General features: G+C 46.3%; 1 protein-coding gene across 6 annotated transcripts in view; it reads left to right on the top strand.

Moving 5' to 3' along the window:
• Positions 1–21,128, top strand: part of CLPB (ClpB family mitochondrial disaggregase) — a 180,899-nt gene extending 159,771 nt beyond the window's left edge. For 2 of the 6 annotated variants that reach the window (XM_053562991.1, XM_053562989.1), the window contains 8 exons: positions 312–367; positions 5,930–5,974; positions 6,353–6,514; positions 12,312–12,468; positions 13,830–13,903; positions 14,071–14,190; positions 14,407–14,511; positions 15,212–15,526. In XM_053562991.1, coding sequence (XP_053418966.1) covers positions 312–367; positions 5,930–5,974; positions 6,353–6,514; positions 12,312–12,468; positions 13,830–13,903; positions 14,071–14,190; positions 14,407–14,511; positions 15,212–15,460 — 968 coding nt within the window. In that variant the 3' untranslated portion in view covers positions 15,461–15,526. Of the gene's footprint in view, positions 1–311; positions 368–5,929; positions 5,975–6,352; positions 6,515–12,311; positions 12,469–13,829; positions 13,904–14,070; positions 14,191–14,406; positions 14,512–15,211; positions 15,527–15,805; positions 20,421–20,813 lie in introns of those variants that run through there. The other 4 variants (XM_053562987.1, XM_053562992.1, XM_053562990.1 and 1 more) reach the window with 4 other exon arrangements.
• Positions 21,129–21,522: the final 394 nt, after the last annotated feature.

Below are 21,522 nucleotides of genomic sequence, written 5' to 3'. Positions count from 1 at the left end.
GGACTCCAAAGGATAAGTTGGCCCTGGATTATAAGAGTCAGCCGCAAACTCTTAGGATTCTCTAGGATTCTACCACAGAGAAAAGGCCTCAATCTCCATCCACAGAAAAATCAAGATACAGTAAAGACTTTGATTCTAGTCCCAGCTTCACCATGAACTCCCTAGGTCACTTTGGAAGAGTCGCTGACTCTCTGAGCCTCAACATTCCCATCCACAGAATATATTCTTTCCAGTGTTCATTTACTTTAGTATTCTTTTTTTCTAGTAGATAGTCATCTGGTCCTAACCCAACTCCTCTCCTTTCTTACCAGGAAAAACAGAGCTGGCCAAGCAGACAGCCAAATATATGCACAAAGATGCCAAAAAGGTAAGAGCTGCAACCTAAGTCTAATCTGTAGGCTATGGAGACCTGCTATCTCAAAAAAACCTGAGGCTCTGAATCTGGAAATAGCCAATCAAAACTATGGGCCCTGGTCTGGGAAGCAGGCCTCAGGTCTGGCCCCAAATTAACCACCAGTTGCTCCAGTGATCCAGGAATTTGAACAAGTTATCCCACCTCTTTGTGCTTTAGTTTCTTCTATGAAATAAGAATAATATTCCTTGCCCTGCCTAACTCTTGGGGCTCTTGAGAGAACCAAATAATATTCACCCACACAAGATTTTCAAGCATCTACCCTGTGCCAGGTCTTGTACTAGATGCTGCTGATGCAGCATTTATTAAGACACTCCCCCTGCCCTGGAGATCAGGCTGGAGAGGGAAGCAGCTTTAGGAACACCCCATTACTGTCCAGTGAAGTCAAGGCTGTGTTAGAGGGAGTCTTACAGGCTGTAAAAGAGAAAGTAGGTTGAGAAGATGGCCCATGCCTTTTCACCATCCTGCATGAACTTTTAAACTTTTTTTTTTTTTTTTTTTCACAAAGTCTCACTATGTCACCCTCAGTAGAATGCTGTGGTGTCACAGCTCACAGCAATCTCAAACTCTTGGGCTTCAGCAATTCTCTTGCCTCAGCCTCCCAAGTAGCTGGGACTAGAGGCTACTATGCCTGTTAGCCCTGGTCCAGCCATTGCATCCACAGCCCGCCATAACACCCGGCTATTTTGTTGTTGTTGTTGCAGTTGTCATTGTTGCTTAGCAGGCCCAGGCCAGGTTTGAACCCACCTGCCTCCGTGTATGTGGTCAGCACCCTAACCACTGAGCTATGGACACCAACCCTAAACATGGTTTTTTATTCCTCAAGCCTAGGTGCTTATAGTCCTCCTTTCCCCTGTGGCTTAGATCCCAGATCTCTAGAAGAGAGAGCCATCCCCATTCACTATTTGTTCACCTTTGGGCTTACCCAGGCCTGCTCAGTTTGATTTTGTAGGCTGACAGAAAGTGTTTTCATTGGCGGCGCCCATAGCTTAGTGGGTAGGGCCCAGCCACATGCACTGGGGCTGGCAGTTTTGAACCCAGCTCCGGCCTGCCAAACAACTACTACAACAACAACAAAAAAAATAGCTGGGTGTTGTGGTGGGCACCTATAGTCCCAGCTAACTCGGGAAGCTGAGGCAAGAGAATCGCTTGAGCCCAAGAGTTTGAGGTTGCTGTGAGCTGTGACACCACGGCACTCTACCAAGGGCAACAAAGTGAAACTCTGTCTCAAAAAAAAAAAAAAAAAAAGAAAGTACTTTCTTCAAGAGCACAAACCTCAGAGAGAACAAAGAAACATTTCTACAAAACCCAAACCTTCTCCTATCAATCTTCTCACTGTTCAGGCTAAGATACCCCCTGCCCACTGCTGGAGGTTGCCCAGATACTCTTGCCTATGAGGCTACTTAGGTCTGTAGCAGCTGCAGAAACAAGGTAGCTCAGACAGTGTCCCTGTGAGCCCCCTCTCTGCCTAATAACTGACGGCTTTTAAGCTTCCCTGGCTCTGCCAGTAGCTGTGTTGTGCTTCAGCCAAACCCACAGCAAACCCACTTGACAGGCAGCCAGGCAGGCAAGGAGCAGCACGCAGCTGCTAATATGCTCCAACTGGAATAGCATTTTTAAGACAATTCATCAGGTTGGCAGCGATTGAAACAATTAGCACTCTGGAAAGGGCCATAAACTAGCAGGACTATTAGGGAAGATGCAGTTACGGGCAGGAACCACCTGATTAGGGATGAAGAATTCTGAGTGGTTTAATTTTAATACTGTCAGAAAGGTTAATATTTAATTACAAATTATAATCTCCTTATCCAAGCTCCCTTCATATGTCTTCATACACAGTGGGAGTAGAAGGAAAGTATCTGCTCACTTGCTGCTATAGAAAGGAGAAGGGGCTTATTAAAAGACTGATAATGCGTGTAATTTTTTAGTTGACCCATCTAAATTGGAGACAGATTTACACCAGAGCAGGACGTCCTAAAGGCGTGATGAATGGTGTCCTCTGATACTTGCCTCCCCTAGAAGGAAGCAACACCATCACCCCTTGGAGGAAGTGGACTGTGGTGGACAAAGCTTTGGAGCCAGCCATTCTTGTCCAGTTTGGCTCAATTCCAGTCCTGCTTTGTACCAGCCATAGGCAGATTATCTTACCCGCAAACTTTCAGCTTTTTGCCTCAAGGTAAAGCTATCCAGTCCTGTATCTGAGGTTATCGTGAACAGGTGGGGTGATATGAGTTGCATCTAGCTCAGGATCAGGCACGTAGTAAGGGTCTACTCTCTTGACTTGTATTTATGCATCACCTCATACTTTCCTCAGCAGTACCCCATCTACTGTCTTATTTGATCCTCTGAGGAAAATATTAAGAGCATAGATGCTAAATTACCCACTTTTCACACGAAAAAACTGAGCCACCATGGCAGTAAGAGGCTTGTCCAAGGTCACTTGTTAGCAGAAGAAGTAAAACTAGAACCCAGTCTCTCAACTTCCCACTCAATACCATTGTTCTCAGTTGCCCTTGGAGGCTAGGTTGTAAACATGTTGGTTTGTCCCTGTTTCATATAGAAAGATGAGAGGCGTGAGAATAAATCCATGTATTTTATTTTTAAATCATAACTAGTGCCTCTGTAAAACTCCTACCTGTACGAGCTCTGTGGGCCAACTAATTACAGAATCTGTACTTAGCATAGACATTTTCTGGCCATGTGACAGGCATATTTGAGACCTATCTTCAAAATCTGAGAGAGTCTTGGACTTTAAGCTATCTAACCAGTGCACCTGACATCTCCGGGACCTGAAGAGTGAGGTATGGAAAGTGTTATATACAGGGCCCAGTGTAAAATAGGCTCTTACCAAACAGGAGCTTTCTTTCATTTGCCTCCCAAGATGGCTGAAGAAGTGAAATGAGCACTGGCCTGGGAGTCCAGTGACTTGAATTCCAGTTATGGCTCTATGATCTTTAGTTTCCTCATTTGTGAAGAGGCACTGATGACCTCCAGACTTTGTTGCCTCGAAAGCATTGTTTGCACATTTATATAATTTTTTTTTGAGACAGAGTCTCACTATGTTGCCCTCAATAGGTGCCAGCGGCACAGCTCACAGCAACCTCAAACTCTTGGGCTCAAGTGATTCTCTTGCCTCAGCCTCCCAAGTAGCTGGGACTACAGGCCTCTACCATAATACCCGGCTATTTTCTTGTTGCGGTTGTCATTGTTACTTAGCTGGCCCAGTCTGGGTTCAAACCCGCCAACCTGGGTATATGTGGCTGGCACCCTACCCACTGAGCTACAGGCGCCAACCCACATTTACATAATTTCTTTCTCAGATCTACTTTTAAGCTTATTTTCTTCTCTTATGTGTTCTTTCTCCCAAATTGAGCAGCTTTCATTACTAGGGTTAATAATCCTGGAGAAAGACCCTTACTGGTATCCTATGAGCTTATCTCAAGGTAAAGTGATAGAGCCCAAAAGAGGGCTTGCTTTTACAGTGGCAGTAAGATGAAGGGATGAGGAGCAAGTATCTGCGTCTAGCTGCCTGGTTCAAATCCCAATTCTACTCCTCTAGGTGGAGTTGGCCAGAACCTTTGTTTACATCTGTTTTCTCATCTGTAAAATAGTTTCAGTAAGGACTTCTATCTTGTTGGATTATTAGGAAGGTTAAATGAGATAATAATATAAAATGTTAAATACCATTCTCAGTACATAATAAGTAATCAATACATGTTGGATTAGTATTATTTTTGTTGCCTCACTTTGTAGATAACCTCAAATTAAAATCACATAAAACTAAAATGATTCTAGCCAAGAAAATTAAGCCCAAAGATTTGTTCAAAAAAAAAGATTTGTTCAAAGTTACATGACAAGTCTGGATGAGAACCCAGGTCATTTGGCATAAGTAAGCACTAGAGTCTGTATTGTACTCCCTGTATCCTGATTGACATCTGGACACAAAGCTCAAACTCTTCAGGTGAAGACTGCCAAGAACCCAGCTGATTGGGAGAAAGAAAAATATGAGTCAGCATAGCATAATGGCTAAGAACACAGACTTGGAGCCAGATTGTCAAGCTTAGGTGACTTTGGGCAAGTTATTTTAATCTTTGACTTAGTTTTCCATCTGTAAAGTGGGGGTAACAATCATTACCTCATAGACTAGCACATGTTCTAAGCCCCTTTATCTTGCTTAGAACATTGCCAGGCACATAGTAAGCACCTAGTGAATGTTAGCTACTAGTAATTAGAAACCCATCTTGTGGCTTCTAGCCCATTGTTCGCCCTGAGCAACACTCCCTTTTTCCTCACAGCCCTCCTCCCACCCTTCCTGAAGTCTACATATCTCTTGGCTGAGCTTCCTGGGGACCTCTGGGAGTAATGCTGACTCCTGGCCCATACCCTCTGATAGTAGTGCTTGCCCTGTGTGACCTTAATAACTATTCTAAGCCCTGTCCTGCCTCTTGGATCAGGTCCTCTCCTCAGGCCCTGTTGAGGCAGGAAGAGGAGCCGAAGGCCTGTGTTACAACTGCAGCTCAAAAGAGTGACATGTCCACAGCCACACAGACAAGTAGAAGCCCAGGGCTTTTCCCGCCACCCTGTACCTGAGGTACAGAGTGATAGGGCAGAGAAAGAACTAAAAATACATCACTGAGTGAATTTCTGACCAGTGGCCAAGCTAACTACCCCCTCTGAGGATCTCAAGATCACTCTGTCATCCCATTTCTCAAGAGAAGCAGCATTCAGTGATTGCCGTCCCTTAGTTGGAAGCATACACCAACTTGACAGGACAGGAGCTGCGGGGTGGGGGGTGTGGGGAACCCAGTCTGGCTGGATAGACAGGGCACCTGTGAATACCCTCATAACTCCCCAAGCAGTTAATTCTTCATGAAAAGGAGTGGGCCTTCCACATGTGCTAACTCTTTAAGTCACATGTACAAGGTATTTTCTTCCCCTGGGGTTAAATATGGTACTTAACCCCAGGGGGCCACTTCCTTAGAAATCACCTCTAAGCCCAATGGTGGAAAGAGAAGCGCTCCAAGTACCATTATGTCTATCTTTTAAATGAAATGAAGAAGTGTAAATAAGCTAAAAAATGTATTCATTTTAAAGAAAACTAAAGAACCATCTGGGTATTTATTGCTGGTCACAGTTCACTTTGCTGGTGATTGACTTTGTCCATGTCTGCACCACTCGAAGGGGTGCTTCTCAAGGACACCATCTTGTAGGTCCAGTGCCCAGCACACACAGGATGCCCTCAGGAATAGTGGGTTGAATGGGTGGGGACCTGAAAGAAGACATTCTGAGTCAGAGTTAGAAGGTCAGAGAGATGATTTGGCTCTAGTAAGGTAGAGAATGAGGGATTCATGTGGAAAGTAAGTGAATAGAAAAGGAGGCATGTCCTAGGAATGAAATAGATTCAAATAGGTTGGTGTGGTTTGAAAGCCTTGGAGACAGTCGAGATGTTCCCCTTCTTAGCCTTTCTCTCTACCTTCCTACCCCAAAATGGACTTGGTGCCTGTTGTTTCCACACAGGGCTTCATCAGGCTGGACATGTCTGAGTTCCAGGAGAGACATGAGGTGAGTGAGAATCTGCAGTGAAGTGTGGTTTGGAGGGCCTGTCAACTTGACTGCCTTGGTATTTCATACAACTTGTCATTTGAGCCTTTGGGCATCAGATAATTCCAGCAGCCTTGGGATTTGTCCTTGGTTACACAGGTGTGCAGCCAGGTCACTGATCTGTTGTGTATAAGATTTCTCTGTAGAATAAACATAAAGAAGATCTGTCATCCTCCCCTCATAGCAGGATTTCTGCCACACCAGAAGGGAGACAGCCGATCACCCTTGTTGAGACAGGCAGTCTTAACAGTATATAAAGCCACCTTCCTCCACATGCCCTTATAACTGGAAACTAAAAGCACAGAAAGGTCTTCCTAGAATGTTCCTTCCTTCTCCCAGGTGGCCAAGTTTATTGGGTCCCCACCAGGGTACGTCGGCCACGAGGAGGGTGGCCAGCTGACCAAGAAGTTGAAGCAGTGCCCCAATGCTGTGGTGCTCTTTGATGAAGTAGACAAGGCCCATCCAGATGTGCTCACCATTATGCTGCAGCTGTTTGATGAGGTAAGAGTCAACTTGGACCAGGATGCAGCAAGGGGATGCCTGGAAGTGTCAGGGCTGTGATCAGCAGAAGCACGGGCCCAGAGGCTGTCTGGTCAAGCCTTAACTTGCTGCGCCTGCATGTATACATTCAGTCATTTAGCAGATGGGACTTAGCCTCTCTCTGGACCAAGACCCGGGTGGGGCACTCAAGGGAAGACCAGCACTCCCCAGGAGTCGAAGTGTCATGGCTGCCTAGGCTGCTTTCTTGAGAGACATAGTGGGGCAGAGGTTCTGTGAGAAAGACATCTGAATTTTTAGTTCCAGCTTCACTCCTGACTGGCTTTGTGGCCTTGGTATATCACCATCTCTGGACATTGGGGACCTCAGGTAATAAACAAGGAGACTGGATCAGATAAGCTCCAAGAGCCCTTCTGATTCAAGCAGCAATTCCTCCCTGTTTTTTAAACATTGTCCCCACCAGTTCTTGATAATGTTCATACTTTTGCTGTTGCTGCTAATGATGAAATGGTAATGCCCTGGCTCGTGGAGCCCTTTTCTTCTGAGGAGTTCTAGGTTCCTCACAAACTGGACAGTCCCTCTGCCTCCAGTAGAGATAAGCTCTAAATGGAGAGAAGAAGTCACCTCTGTTCAGTACATTCTGCATACTAGATTTGTACTACGACTTTACAGACATTATCACTAACCACCAGGTAAGGTAGAAATTATCTCATTTTTTATAGATAAAGAAACTATGGTTCAAAGAGATTATTAATGACATACCTAAGTCCACAAAGCTACTATGTAAGGAGCCAAGATTAGACCACAGATATCGTTGATCCCAGAGCCCCAATTCTGCCCCTCTGTACCTCACTGCCCTGAGCTGGGTAAGTGATTGCTATGGTCCTGGGAGAAGATGACCTCTGCATTTTCAGGGGCTCTATCCTGTCAAAAGAACACAGGGATTCAAAGGCTGAATCCATAATGAGGTTTCTCATCTCCCATGAGGTGGCTACATCAGCCAGCATCCAGCCAGATGCTTAGCCCCTTCCAGTCCTGGGAAAATGGGAAGGTGGCTTCCATCCCATGTCACATGTGGCACAGGAATGGATTCCCCCAGACCAAACAGTGCATTGGATTCTAAGCCAGGAAGACCCAGATCCAAATCTGTCCACCAGCTGCCTGTTGCCTTCCCCACGTGGCCCAGCCTTCTTGTCCTGGCCCCATTTTGCTGGTATCTTCCCAGCGCCTCAGCTTCTCCCAGCCTCCTGGAACCCCAGCTGTGGAAGAAGAGGCCAGTCCTTCAAGGGTCACATACTCAGTTACTCGCATGTGTACTCTGAAGTCTCCACTCCATTCTAGCCTCGTGGTGGGATTCAGGTGCCCAGGCACAAGCCTGCCCTCTGGGCGCTCTCTGCCTGGTAGACAGGTGGGAAGGAAACATGCGTGTCGATTCATTTCATCCTCTCCGCAGTTCTCCAAGGATAGTTATCATTACTGCCTTCGTTTAACAGATATGGAAACTGAGGTAAAGTAAGATTAAGTGATTTGCCTGTGGTCACATAGCTGGGGAGGGAGAATGGAAGATTTGAAACCAGGCAGCCTACTTCTAGAGCCTACAGCTTAAATGACTGCCATGCAGCCAGGGCCGAGAGACAGAGGTCAGTCTGCAGTGAACTACTCAAAGAATGGGTGCTCCCAGCTCAGGGAAGGTGAGCATAGCAGTCTGTTTGACCTCTGCTTCTGTGGAGAGGTCCCCCTGATGGCATCCTTGCCCCAGAAAGAGGAAAGGTGACTGCTGGCTGAAATATGACCAGCTCCACCTGGGAGGTGTTTACAGCCCCACGTGTGAGCCCCGTCCCCTGCTTCACTGCTTCACTCCACTGACTGCCCTTAGGCATTGATAGTAACTCCTGCAGCTGTCACTACCCCCCACACACACCTGCTACAGTTACTGATACTCCAGTTCCATTGACCAAAGCTGCCATCTGAGTTTACTTGTCCAGATATATGCAGATATGCTCCTTAAGGACAGGACCTTGTCATATTCACTCTAGCCATTCCGAGCCTGCAAAGTCAGGAGAATTCCCCTATTAACTTATTTAATCCAACAATAATTCAGCAAGCCTTCAAAGGGTGAGTGAGTGCTAGATGAACAGAATGTAATAGGGCCAGCAATAGAAAACTAAAGTGCACAAATGTGGAGCATGAAACAGCCTGGTATTCTCAGGGAACCATAGTTGGCACTGCTTGACCAGCAGAGGGAAAGTGAAGACAGCATGGTGTGGATGAAGTGATTGAGGTAGATAGTGCCCAGTTCAAATGCCAGGCACAAGAATGTGGATTTCTCCTGCAGAGAGTAAGGAGCCTTTGAAAGATTTTAAGCAAGAAAAACATGGTCAGATTTTTCCCAACAAAACTGCTATGGCCAGCTGTGTAGAGAGTGGACCAGCAAGGAAAAGGGGCCCCAGGAGGCCACCACTGGGGAGCCCAGGCTATTCTGGGGAGCCAGGGGGCTGAAGAGAACCCCTAGGAGGCTGACTGTGAGGAGAGGAGAAGCCAGCGGTGATCAGTGGTCAGATTTCTGCCCTGAATGACCAAGCAGCTGTAGGATGAACAGCAGATGGGAGAAGAGGGCAAGGCACTGTGGTTTGACATTGCTGAAAGCAAGATACCTACAGGACACCCAGATGGAGATGTCCGAGAGGACATTCGTCAGTTTCACGAGCTTAAGAAAGGTCTAACTGAAGATAGCAATTCCAGAATCATTCAGCATAGAGAGATTAGAGGAAGCCTCTAATAGGAATAGATGAGATCTCACCCAGGGAGAGAAAAGGGTGCGGGAAGAGGGGGCTGCAAACCTATCAGGGAAGAGTCACTGGAGAGGTAGGAGGCAAACAGAATGCGGCTCATTTGTTGATACATGAGGCACTGTGTGGGCTAAGGGGGACAGACCGAACAGAGGCAGTCCTTCCCTGTCTCAGCATTATGAATGAGTGCGGGAGACAGACAGTCAGGAGGCAGCTCAGTCCCCTGTTGTAGGAGCTGCCCTAGGGATAAATAACAATTGTCAGGACCAGTGAGGGCACCTAATCCAGGCTAAGGATATGAGGGAAGTCCCCCATTCCACCCAGCCCAGTTTTCATAGGTACTAACACCAAGCAGGACTAATGCCTGGACTGCAGATCCTACAGCCCAGAGCAAAAGTCCCAGGCAGATACTGATCCCCAGGAAGCCCACCCATTCCTCCTTCCTTCAACAGTTTATACTTGAGACAGTGGGAGAGTACCCTTGTTACCCTGGGGTGAGCATTCAAGCCCCGCCCAGGATGTACTTGCTCTGGTTGTTGGTAGGCGGTAGGACAGGGATAGCTCCCTCTTTGGGACACCTCTTTATTGCCAAGGAAACTGAGAAGAAGGAGATACGAGTGCTGAAAGTCACCCTTTGGGTCAGCCGTGCACTGCACCTGCTCCCCTCGCCCACCTGGGACCCATCCTCGGGCCCAGTTATGAGCAGAGCTTTGATCTCTTAGAATGAAATTGCTGCTAGGTTATTGCTCTGGCCAGTACAGCGGTGTGTGAACTCAGTCCTTGGGGATGAGCTCTGCAAAGTGAGTGTGGAACATACACAGTATAATATGCACATGCTTGGATGTGTCACACATGGTCTCCAAAACTAGAATTGCTCTCAGTGGATTCTGTTGTATTAAAACCCATAAGCAAAGGGTAAGAGTGAAAAGTTGGTGGCAAAAGCTCAGGAACATCTACTTGCACCCTTGCTTCTCCTTTTCCCACCCCAAGGGAGGAACAGGGAAGTGACCAGCTCCAGGACCTGGATCACCAGGCTCCTTGTGAAGAGAAGACCACTGTGGAACTAATTCTTGCTCAGAGGCCTGTGCCAAAGGCCAGTGTAAAGCAAAGCTGGAAAAGGCACTGAATGCAGTAGGTGTTTAGTTGATGCACATTCCTTTCTGCTTTGTCCCTAAGGGACAGGAGTGGGTTTGCCATTATACTGACTTTAAAAGCAAGGGCTGACCCTGAGACTGGGGCAAGGTCAGTGATCTGTCCCTAGAACCAATAGGCAGAGGTCAGTGATCTGTCCCTACAACTATGTTTCCCAGGTTGGCAGGAACTATGCTTTTGTCTGCTTCCCAGAGGAAATCCCAGGCAAGTCTGCCCCTCCCTAGCACCTGTCCCAGATGTTTCTCTCCAGTAAGGATCAAAGGATGCAAACTGAATTTGGCAGAATTCTGAGAAACTTTTATTGAGAGAAGAAAATGAGGCCTTATTTATCCAGCACCGTTGGTATGACCTCTGTAGCCCAGTGCAGAGGGAAGAGCATGGGTTCTACAGTTAGACAGCTCAAGTCTATATTCTAGATGTGAAATCTTGAACAAGTTACTGAGCCTCAGTTTCTTTGCAGGGGCCATAACTGCACCTACCTCTGAGAGTGGTGGTGAGAACTGAGGCTTTCACCAAACAACTGGGAAACACCTACTCTGGGCCAGACATCGGTCTAGGATACAGTGATGGGCAAGACCTAGTCTTTCCCCCTGAGGAGCTACTTTCTAGTTCTAGTAAAATACTGCACAGAAAGCACTAAGCACAACATGTGTTAAGAAAGAAGTATCCTATCAGTGGTCACCACTGCCGCAATCACTTTCTCTCTGTGAGTCCCTGATCATTGCTATTGTTACAAATGATGTAAAGTGCTATTCAGCAGTGGTACTCTTTTTTTTTCCCCCTGAGAGACAGTCTCAAGCTGTTGCCCTAGGTAGAGTGTTGTGGCGTCACAGCTCACAGCAACCTCAAACTCCTGGGTTTAAGCGATTCTCTTGCCTCAGCCTCCCAAGTAGCTGGGACTACAGGTGCCCGCCATAATGCCCAGCTATTTTTTGTTGTAGCTGTCATTGTTTAGCTGGCCCAGGCTGGGTTTGAACCCGCCAGCCTCAGTGTATGTGGCTGACACCGTAACCACTGTGCTACAGGTGCCAAGCCAAGCAGTGGTCCTCTTGAGGTTTGCTGCGCGGGTGGAGCTCTGACCTGAGTGGCCCCAGAATGCTATGCTTTTATAGTTCTTCTTCTCTTCTCTCTTCTCTTCCTCTGTTTACTACTTTTCTCTTTCTTTGGCACATAAGTCTCCAGTATAGATATCTCGTGCTCTGTCAGTTCTAGAGAAAGTTAAATTCCAAGTAAACTTCCCAAGGTGGACAAGGGAAGCTTATTTTCTGTCCCTCTCTCAGGCCAGATGGCAGCTCCAGAGATAGGGAGATTATGCCTGTTTCAGTGTATTGTATCTGCTATGGTAATAATAGCTCTAAACATTTGCACAGCACAGTTTACCAAAGATATTTTGCCAGCATGACCACACAAAAGCCCCATAAATACTCTCCTCTGAACTCCTGCAGCAACTGTGCTTTCTTTTATCATCATACTTGACATACTCACTTGTCATCATTTGTTTCCTGGGTCTCGCTGCTTCTCTGGACTAGGAATATGCTGGAGGCACAGTGAGTTTCCACTGTCCCCCAATACAGAGCCTGGTATGGGCCTCTAGGAAAGTGCATTGGGCAGGTGATCTGATTGACTTCTGGATGCCAGAGGTAGTTGGGTGCCTTGAGAGATGCGGAAAGCAGGTACAGCTGGGGCAGGGAGTTCTGCAGTCCAGTGCTCAGAGAACCCAGAGGAGGGCGCCACTGCTGGGGCTTGGAGGAGGAGCACAGCATTCTGGAGAGCTGAGACTCTTGGCCAAAGTGAGACCGAGATTGCTAAATCTGCCCAGGCTCATGGCTCCCTGACTGTATAGTCCTTTTCTTTCCCAGGGTCGGCTGACAGATGGAAAAGGAAAGACAATTGACTGCAAGGATGCCATCTTCATCATGACCTCCAACGTGGCCAGTGAAGAGATTGCACAGCACGCACTACAGCTGAGGCAGGAAGCTTTGGAGATGAGCCGTAACCGTATTGCTGAAAACCTTGGTATGGTGGCTGACCTGAGCTGTCTGGGCCAGTAAACAGGCCACTGGCTCGTCTTCTGGGGGCAAGGACGGGATTTGGGATTCTCGGCCCCAGTGAAGGTCCTAGTAGTAGGCAGCTTTATCTCTAGCTGACACTGAGCAGACACCAGACACCATACCAGGTAATAGAGGGGGACAGACAAAAAGAGACATTATCCCTACTTCCTCAACAAAGCTCCAAGTCTGTTGGGTGGTAGCAGGGCTCCAGACATGGTTAGACAGAGCTACACCAGATTGGAGGAGCCAGGATCTTAGGGGACTAAAGAAATGCACTCAACAAATAGAAATGCTTTGGTGCAATGAGGGCACAGCAGATCAAAAACCATATGGCAGGCCATGTGCAGTGGCTCATGCCTGTAATCCTAACCCTCTGGGAGGCTGAGGTGGGTAGATCACCTGAGCGTTCCCATTCAAGACCAGCCTGAGCAGGAGCGAGACCCCATCTCTACTAAAAATAGAAAAGTTAAGACAGGCATTGTGGCAAGTGCCTATAGTCCCAGCTACTTGGGAGGTTGAACCCAAGAGTTTGAAGCTCTACCAGGGTGACCAAGTAAGACTCTGTCTCAAAAAAAAAAAAAAAAAATATGGCAACAGACAGCATTTTCCATCCATCCGAGGCAGTTTCCTGCAAGGGTAGGCCCTAGAGACTGCTAGAGACCCTGCATGGGTAGGCCCTAGAGACCAGGAGCACATCAGGTAGAAGGCAATGTCTGTCACCTTTCTATTCAGGGTTGAACCTTCAGCCCTCCAGGTCAGAACCAAAGTCTTTTTTTTTTTTTTTTTTTGAGACAGAATCTCACTATGTCACCCTTGGTAGAGTACCATAGCATTGTAGCTCACAGCAACCTCAAACTCTTGGGCTTAAGAGATTCTCTTGCCTCAGCCTCCCGAATAGCTAGGACTACAGGTACCTGCCACAACACCCGGCTATTTTTTTGTTGCATTTGTCATTGTTGTTCAGCAGGCTCGGCCCAGGCTCAAAGACACCAGCTTCAGTATATGTGGCCAGCGCCCTACTCACTGAGCTATGGGCATGGAGCCAGGAACCAAAGTCTTGGCCCTGACTCATCTCTTCCCTCTCCCTCCATCACATAACTCCCATCCTAAGAACTCAAGGTTTTGTGGCACATGAGGGCCTCAGAAAGTAGTACCTCGTCAAACAAGGACACCAGGCTAAGGCTCAAAAAGTCTTAGACCTTGTCCAGGCCCACACAGGCAGGGGCAGGAACAGGGCTCTTCTCATAGGTAGCACTAAGCAGCAGGCACAGCCCCCACCCAAAGCTAAGTGTGGGAATTAAGCAGTTTATGATTCTTCCTCCACAGGGGATGTCCAGATTAGTGACAAAATCACCATCTCAAAGAACTTCAAGGAGAATGTGATCCGCCCAATCCTGAAAGTAAGAGGTCTTTCTTGGCACTTCCTGCTAGACCCTAAAGTTGGGGGAAGGTGACTTTAGCCATTCTGAAAATGTAGAAGCTCCTTCCCTTCTCCATTGGGGTCCAGTAATTTCCCTTTCCCCTTTTGGGTCACTGAGCTCACCTCATCCCCAACCTGACCCTGCAGGCTCACTTCCGGAGGGATGAGTTTCTGGGGCGGATCAATGAGATCGTCTACTTCCTCCCCTTCTGCCATTCGGAGCTCATTCAACTAGTCAACAAGGAACTAAACTTCTGGGCCAAGAGAGTAAGACAAGATTGCTTATGAATGGGGATGGGTCATAAGCACTGGAATTCTGGAGCACTGGACTGGGAGTACCCCCATCTCCCAAAAGGTGGAACATAGTGGGGCCGGTGGCCTTGGGGGTCCTCAGTCGCTCACAGGCCCTGGCCTCAGGCGAGAGTGGTAAGAGATGGAAAGCCCTGGGCCCATACACAGGCATTTCTATCTGACTTGTCCCAGGCCAAGCAAAGGCACAACATCACACTGCTCTGGGACCGTGAGGTGGCAGACGTGTTGGTCGATGGCTACAATGTGCACTATGGTGCCCGCTCCATCAAGCATGAGGTGAGCACAGGAGCATGAGAGAATTAAGGTACCTCCACATCCGCCTCACAGTGTGTCCCAGACCCAATCCCTGGGCTTCCAGCCTGTCTCTCTATAGTCAGGCTGCTGGGATTGTTCAAACCCAGAGTTCACACCCTTCAGAACCCAAAACATAAGATGATCAAGTAATCCCCCACCTACCCTCCGATCTAGGTTCTGAGCACTGTGGCTCAGGCCTGTAATCCCAGCACTCTGGAAAGCCGAGGCAGACAGATCACCTGAGCTCATAAGTTTGAGACTAACCTGAGCTACAGCGAGTCCCCATCTCTAAAAAACAGCCGGGTGTTGTGGCAGGCTCCTATAGTCCCAGTTACTTGGGAGGCTGAGGCAAGAGTTTAATTAAGGTTGCTGTGAGCTATTATGCCACAGCCCTCTACCAAAGGTGACAAAGTGAGGCTCTGTCTCAAAATAAAAAAAAAAAAAAATCCTGTCTGAAGGGTGGCAAAGTGAACCCTCCTAGAGTGGGAAATGGCTGGGAGCCTCAGAAACTGACATCATTGAGCCTTTAGTACAATGAATGCTACAAGCTAAGTGTTGTTAGCCCAACTTTGCAAATGAGATAACAGGCTCTGAGAAGATCCCTGACTTGCCCTAGCAGGGAATGATAGAGGCTGGGCCCAGGCCGAGGCAGTGATGACACTTCACCTACCACCACCTGCAGGTAGAGCGCCGTGTGGTGAACCAGCTGGCAGCTGCCTACGAGCAGGACCTACTGCCAGGGGGCTGCACCCTGCGCATTACCGTGGAGGACTCAGACAAGCAGCTACTCAAGAGCCCGGAACTGCCTTCACCCCAGGCTGAGAAGCGTCTACCCAAACTGCGGCTGGAGATCATTGATAAGGACAGCAAGACCCACAAACTGGACATCAGGGCACCGCTGCACCCTGAGAAGGTGTGCTACACCATCTAGCATCTACCTCCCTGCCTACATGTGCCCTTAACATCCAATAAAGGCCCCTCAGCTGTGGCATGGCAACTGACATATCTTCCCCTTACGCCTCTCCCTCTTCTCTACCCAGCCTAAGGCCTGCTTACCTCCTCCCAACCCCTGGAGGACCCCTCCTCCACCCCAAAGTCTGAAGCAGGAATTTTGCCCTTGTCTGTCTCCTTTGCTGTGGGCCTATAATCTGCTAACAAGTCCCTGTGAGAGGAGCCTTTTCACCCACTTTTAGACAAGGAGGAGGGAGGAGCCTCATCTCTGTCCTTCAGCCTGATCCCTGTACCACTAGTCATTGGAGCTTTATCATGTTCCCAGGAAGCTCAGAAGTATGGCAGCTAAGAAAAGATCAAGCTAGAAGAAGACAGGGACCAGGCTGTGACCTGCCACCCTCTGCTGACCCTCATGCAACTCAGTCCTCAGAATGTATCCACTGGGAGTGGTGGGAAAGTGCACAACCCCAGGCATAGATGCTTCTGCAATTTAGTCTATAGCCACTTTGTTCTATGCCCTAAAATTCTAAGAGGAAGGAACCCAATAGATCCTTTCCCCTTTCCACTGTCATACTATACCCACTGTTCTCCACATCACCCCACCCCAACCCCTTGTCCTGCAGTCAGGCCAGACCATTTTTCTCTATAGACTTGGGGACTAGGCCAGAACAGGGCACATCTAGAAAGGGGCCTGACTCATTCATTACCCCATCATGCTCTGAAGAGCAGTCCCAGATGACCAGGCAAGTTTAGCTCTTTGGGGGCCTCCAGGAGACTAATACTGTAGACACTGGGAAGCTGTAGGGGAGAGATCATAAGATTGGGCCTGCCCCCGTGGCCATGTACTCTGCCTCAGCCTTGTCCATACTGCTATACTAATTAAATAAGCCTGGAATAAACATGCACTTTATATAGTCTGCATGTTGGTCTGCGGGGACTGGACACCATCCCCTAAGGGCATTCAACAGGATAGTTGTGTCTTAGCCCAAGCTTAGCAGGACAGAGCAAGGCCTGGTACAGCCTTGGGCACCACCTGCAGTAGCCACCACCAATAACCACTCCATTCACCTTGCCTCTTGTAAGGCCTTTACGGAACCCTCCTGGGTATTAGCTAGTCTCTTTTAGGAAGCAAAGGATGGGAGCGGGAATCAGAGTCCTTTGGGTGATGGAAGAATGTCAGACAATTTGATGGGTATAAGGTAATCAGAATCCAAGATGAGGGCTTCAGCAGATGCTCCAGCAGTCACTGTCTAGCCTCTCAGGAGCCATGTCTGCTGTTCCCTACCTCAGTGATTGCTGTTCTTTTTGTTGTCTTTTACTTTTTGTTTCGAAATAATTTTAGAGTTACAAAAAGTTGCAAAAATAGAGTTGCTGTATAGCCTTCACCCAGTAACTAATATTGACATCTTATAAAACCATACTGTGGTTACCAAAATCAGGAAATTAACATTGATATAATAACTAGTAACTGAGCTACAGACATTAGAGTTCAGCCAGTTTTCCCCTTTTTATGGTCCAAGATCCAGTCCAGGATCCTACATTGTATTTCATTTTATGTCACCCTATGGCAATTTCTCCATCTTTGTTTGAATTTTGACACTTTTGAAAAGTCTAGGCCAGTTATTTTGGTTTTGTCTAATGTTTTTACATGATAGGTTGAGGGTCTGCATTTTTGGCAGGATGACCACAGAGGTGATAATCATTCCCTTCTTAGTGCCTCCTAGCAGAGTGTGGGATTATCTTTGATCAAATGGCTATGATGGTGTATGCCAGGTTTCCACTGTAAAATTGTAAATTTAACTTTTGAAGTTAATAATTATCTGGAAAAATACTTTGAATCTCTGTAAATGTCTTATTTATCCTTAGAATTTTGCCTACTGATTTTAGCTTCATCAGGGGATCTTGCTTATAAGAATAGTAATGTATTCACCTAATAAGACTTTGTTTCCTTATTCTATCTGTATTCATTGTTATTCTCCTGTAAGGAAAAGTCCATTTTCCCTCATTTAATAATTGTAAACTAATGGATGTTTGTTTTATTCTACGGGTTGTTATCTAATACTAACATAGTTTATTTTGTGGCTCAAATTGGCCCACATTTGGCTTTCAGGTTTGCTCCTGTTTTGTTTCAGTATTGCCCTCATCATTTCTTTTTTCCTTTTTTTTTTTTTTTTTGTTAGAGAGAGTCTCACTATGTCACCTCGATAGAGTACGTGGCAAGTACGTGGCTTCACAACTCACAGCAACCTCAGACTCTTGGGCTTAAGTGATTCTCTTGCCCCAGCCTCCCAAGTAGCTGGGACTACAGGTACCTGCCACAACTCCCGCCTATTTTTTTGTTGCAGTTGTCACTGTTCAGCATGCCAAGGCCAGGTTCAAACCTGCCAGCCCAGTGTATGTGGCCAGTGCCCTAACTACTGAGCTACGGGGCACCCTAAGTACTGAGCTATGGGCACCAAGCCCCCTCATCACTTTTTTAAGCACTTCCTTTCTAGAACCACAAGATGTTCCAGGCTTACTCACATTTTCCTTGTCCCAGTCCTGACATGAGTCATTTCTCCAAGAAGCTTTCTGTTGCTCATTCCAGAAAAAAGGAACCTAGAAGTCAAATGATTTCCTGGTACATAGAAACCAAGGTTTGGGCACTTGATGTACTCATTGCTACTGGAGTATCATTCCTTCTAGGCCTTTTCAGCAGACAGAGCTAAGAAAAAAGAATATAGGCCTGGCACCCGTGGCTCAAGCAGCTAAGGCGCCAGCCACATACACCTGAGCTGGCGGGTTCAAATCCAGCCTGGGCCCGCCAAACAACAATGATGGCTGCAACCAAAAAAAAAAAAAAAATAGCCGGGCATTGTGGCGGGCACCTATAGTCCCAGTTACTTGGGAGGTGGAGACAGGAGAATCACTTGAGCCCAGGAGTTGGAGGTTGCTGTGAGCTGTGATGCCATGGCACTCTACCCAGGGTGACAGCTTGAGGCTCTATCTCAAAAAAAAGAAAAGAAGAATATGTGTGTGTGTGTGTGTGTATACATATAGGAATATATAGTCATCTAAATATATTATCGTATCTGTTCTTCTGTATATTAATAGTTCCTATTGAGTTCCTATTGATGCCTACAGTTCTAGTTTAATAGTTCAATACTATAGGGTTTCAATTCTTACAGCTTCACTTTTTTTTTTTGAGACATTGTCTTGCCCTGTCTCCCAGGCATGAGTGCAATACCGTCATCATGTGTCAAACTCAGGGCTTGAGCGATCATCATGACTCAGCCACCTGAGTAGCTGAGACTACAGATGTCTTGACACCATGCCTGGCTAATTTTTCTATTTTTTGTAGAGATGGGATCTTGCTCTTGCTCAAGCTCATCTCAAACTCCTGGCCTCACAAGTAATCTATGTGTCTTGGCCTCCCAAAGTGCTAGGATTACAGGTGTAATCCACCACACCTGGCCTGACTTTACTATTATTTTTGCTATTATTTTTCCTATTATCTCTGTTTCTTCTCCTTTCTCTCTTATTGGTGTCTGGACTTTTCGTAGAAACTCTATAGTCAGTCAGTGAGTGACCATCCTCTGCACAGTATTTCTGCTGCATAAAGTCTTATGCCTGACTTTCAGTCCTTTGGTTCAGCTGTGGCCAGGAACAACAGGCATATAATTTAAAACCAGAAACCTGTATAAGAAAACCCAATAGACACCTTCCCTGAGAGTAGGGTAAAGGACAGGGTAGACCCTCAGATTCTGAGGAACTTAATAAAGCATCACTTCATTCTTTGCTAGACCTCCAATACGGTGTTGGATCCATTATCTTATACTTTCATAGTATTCTAGGCGGTGCTTAGCTCACTCGCCCTACTGTTTTGTGTCTTAGACTATAAGCTCCAAGAGGGGAAATACCCAGCTGTTCAGCTCAATATGCTATTCATGGAATCTGGCACAATGCTAGCACATAATAGATAGTCCAGGAATATTCAGATGGGTGGGTAGGACCTGCAGCAAGCACAGAGTTGCACAGTGGGCTCTGGGACAGAACAGTATCATTTGTTTGCTAAGCATACTTTTTATTTGTCATGTTCACATGGCCAAGCCGTAAGACCCACCAAGACTAGAGCTCTGAGCAAATGGAACAAGGTGAGACCCAAATACCTTATTAAGGATCCTAGAATACGTGAGGCTAGACTTGAAAATGAAAATGTACCATCTTTATTGTTCAAAAAGAAAAACTTGGAGGTGTTCGGTGCTTTAGAAACTTAGGAAAGAAACATATTTAAACCATAAGAAAATAGAAAGTGGACCAATAAAGATAAAAGTTAAACTCAACAAAGTAGGGAAAGAAAGGATAAATTAAAAAACAATTCTTTGGCTTGGCACCTGTGGCTTAAGCAGCTAAGGCGCCAGCCACATACACCTGAGCTGACGGGTTTGAATCTAGCCTGGCCTGCCAAACAATGACAGCTGCCACCAAAAAATAGCCAGGCATTGTGGTGGGTGCCTATAGTCCCAGCTACTTGGGAGGCGGAGGCAGGAGAATTGCTTGAGTCCAGGAGTTGGAGGTTGCTGTGAGCTGTGATGCCACAGCACTCCAGCCCAGGGTGACAGCTTGAGGCTGTGTCTCAAAAATAAAAAAAATTCTTTGAAAGCACCGGTAAATTAGACAAAACCAGCCAGGCACAATGGCTCATACCTGTAATCCCAGTACTTTGGCAGGCCGTGGCGGGAAGATTGCTTGAGTTTAGGAGTTTAAGGTTTCAGTGAGCTATGATCACACCACTGCACTTTGGCCTGGGTGACAAGGTGAGATCCTGTCTCAAAAAAACAAACAAAAAAAAGGCAAAAAACCTTAAATATAATTTAAATATCTATAGGGTAATAGTGTTGATGTTAATTTCCTCATTTTCATATTTATACTATGATTATGAAAGACTGTCTTTTTTTTTTTTTTTTAGAAAATACATGTATTTAGAGCTTAAAGGTAAAAACAGTTTGCCAATATGTCAGGAAATTTTAAATTTTATATATACATATATGTGTGTGTATGCACACATACATGTACACAGAAGAACAAGACATCTCTACAAAAAAAAAAAAAAAATAGAAAAATTAGTCAGCCATGGTGGCCTGTGCCATAGTCTCAGCTATTTAGAAGGCTGAGACAGGACGATCACTTGAGCCCAGAAGTTTGAGGTTCCAGTTAGCTATGATGATGCCACTGCCCTCTACCCTAGTGACAGAGCAGACCAAGACCCTGTCTCAAAAAAAAAAAAAGGATCCTATAGAAACAAGTACAAACCGTTCTATATTTTAATTTGTAATTTTATTGCCATAATCCAGTTTTCACAAAGGAACCTGTGGGGAAACAAATCCTACTGAAAGTGAGTTTATAAAGAAAACCTACCCTAACTCAAGAGAAGAAAAAAAACACCACGAAGGAAAATAAAGTGAGTTTATAAGGAAAACCTACCCTCACTCCAAAGAAGAAGAAAAACACCATGAAGGAAAATATAGATGCAACAAATTTGAAAATTTGTACTCAAAGTATCAATAAGAATAAAATCTGAATTTAAAATGTTTTAAGTTGTTCTGGTTCGGCCCCTGTAACTCAGCAACTAGGGCGCCAGCCACATACACCAGAGCTGGTGGGTTCAAATCCAGCCCAGGCCTGCCAAACAACAATGACAACTACAACAACAACAACAAAAATAGCCAGGTGTTATGGCGGGCGCCTGTAGTCCCAGCTACTTGGGAGGATGAGGCAAGAGAATCGCTGAAGTCGTAGACTTTGAAGTTGCTGTGAGCTGTGACACCATAGCACTATACTGAGGGCAACATAGTGAGACTATGTCTCAAAAAAAATAAAGTAAAATAAAATAAAACATTTTAAGTTGTTAAGTGAAGAGAACTAGAAACCACAGGCAAGAAAAGAATATGAAAGGGCAGCACCTGTGGCTCAAAGGGGTAGGGCACTGGCCCCATATGCCAGAGGTAGCGGGTTCAAACCCAGCCCTGGCCAAAAACTGCAAAAAAAAATAAAAAAGACAAT

The sequence above is a fragment of the Nycticebus coucang genome, chromosome 14, assembly GCF_027406575.1.
Source record: "Nycticebus coucang isolate mNycCou1 chromosome 14, mNycCou1.pri, whole genome shotgun sequence".
NCBI classification, from domain to species: domain Eukaryota; kingdom Metazoa; phylum Chordata; class Mammalia; order Primates; family Lorisidae; genus Nycticebus; species Nycticebus coucang.
The sequence above is the reverse complement of the archived record's forward strand: the minus strand, read 5'-3'. Positions and strand labels throughout refer to the sequence as shown.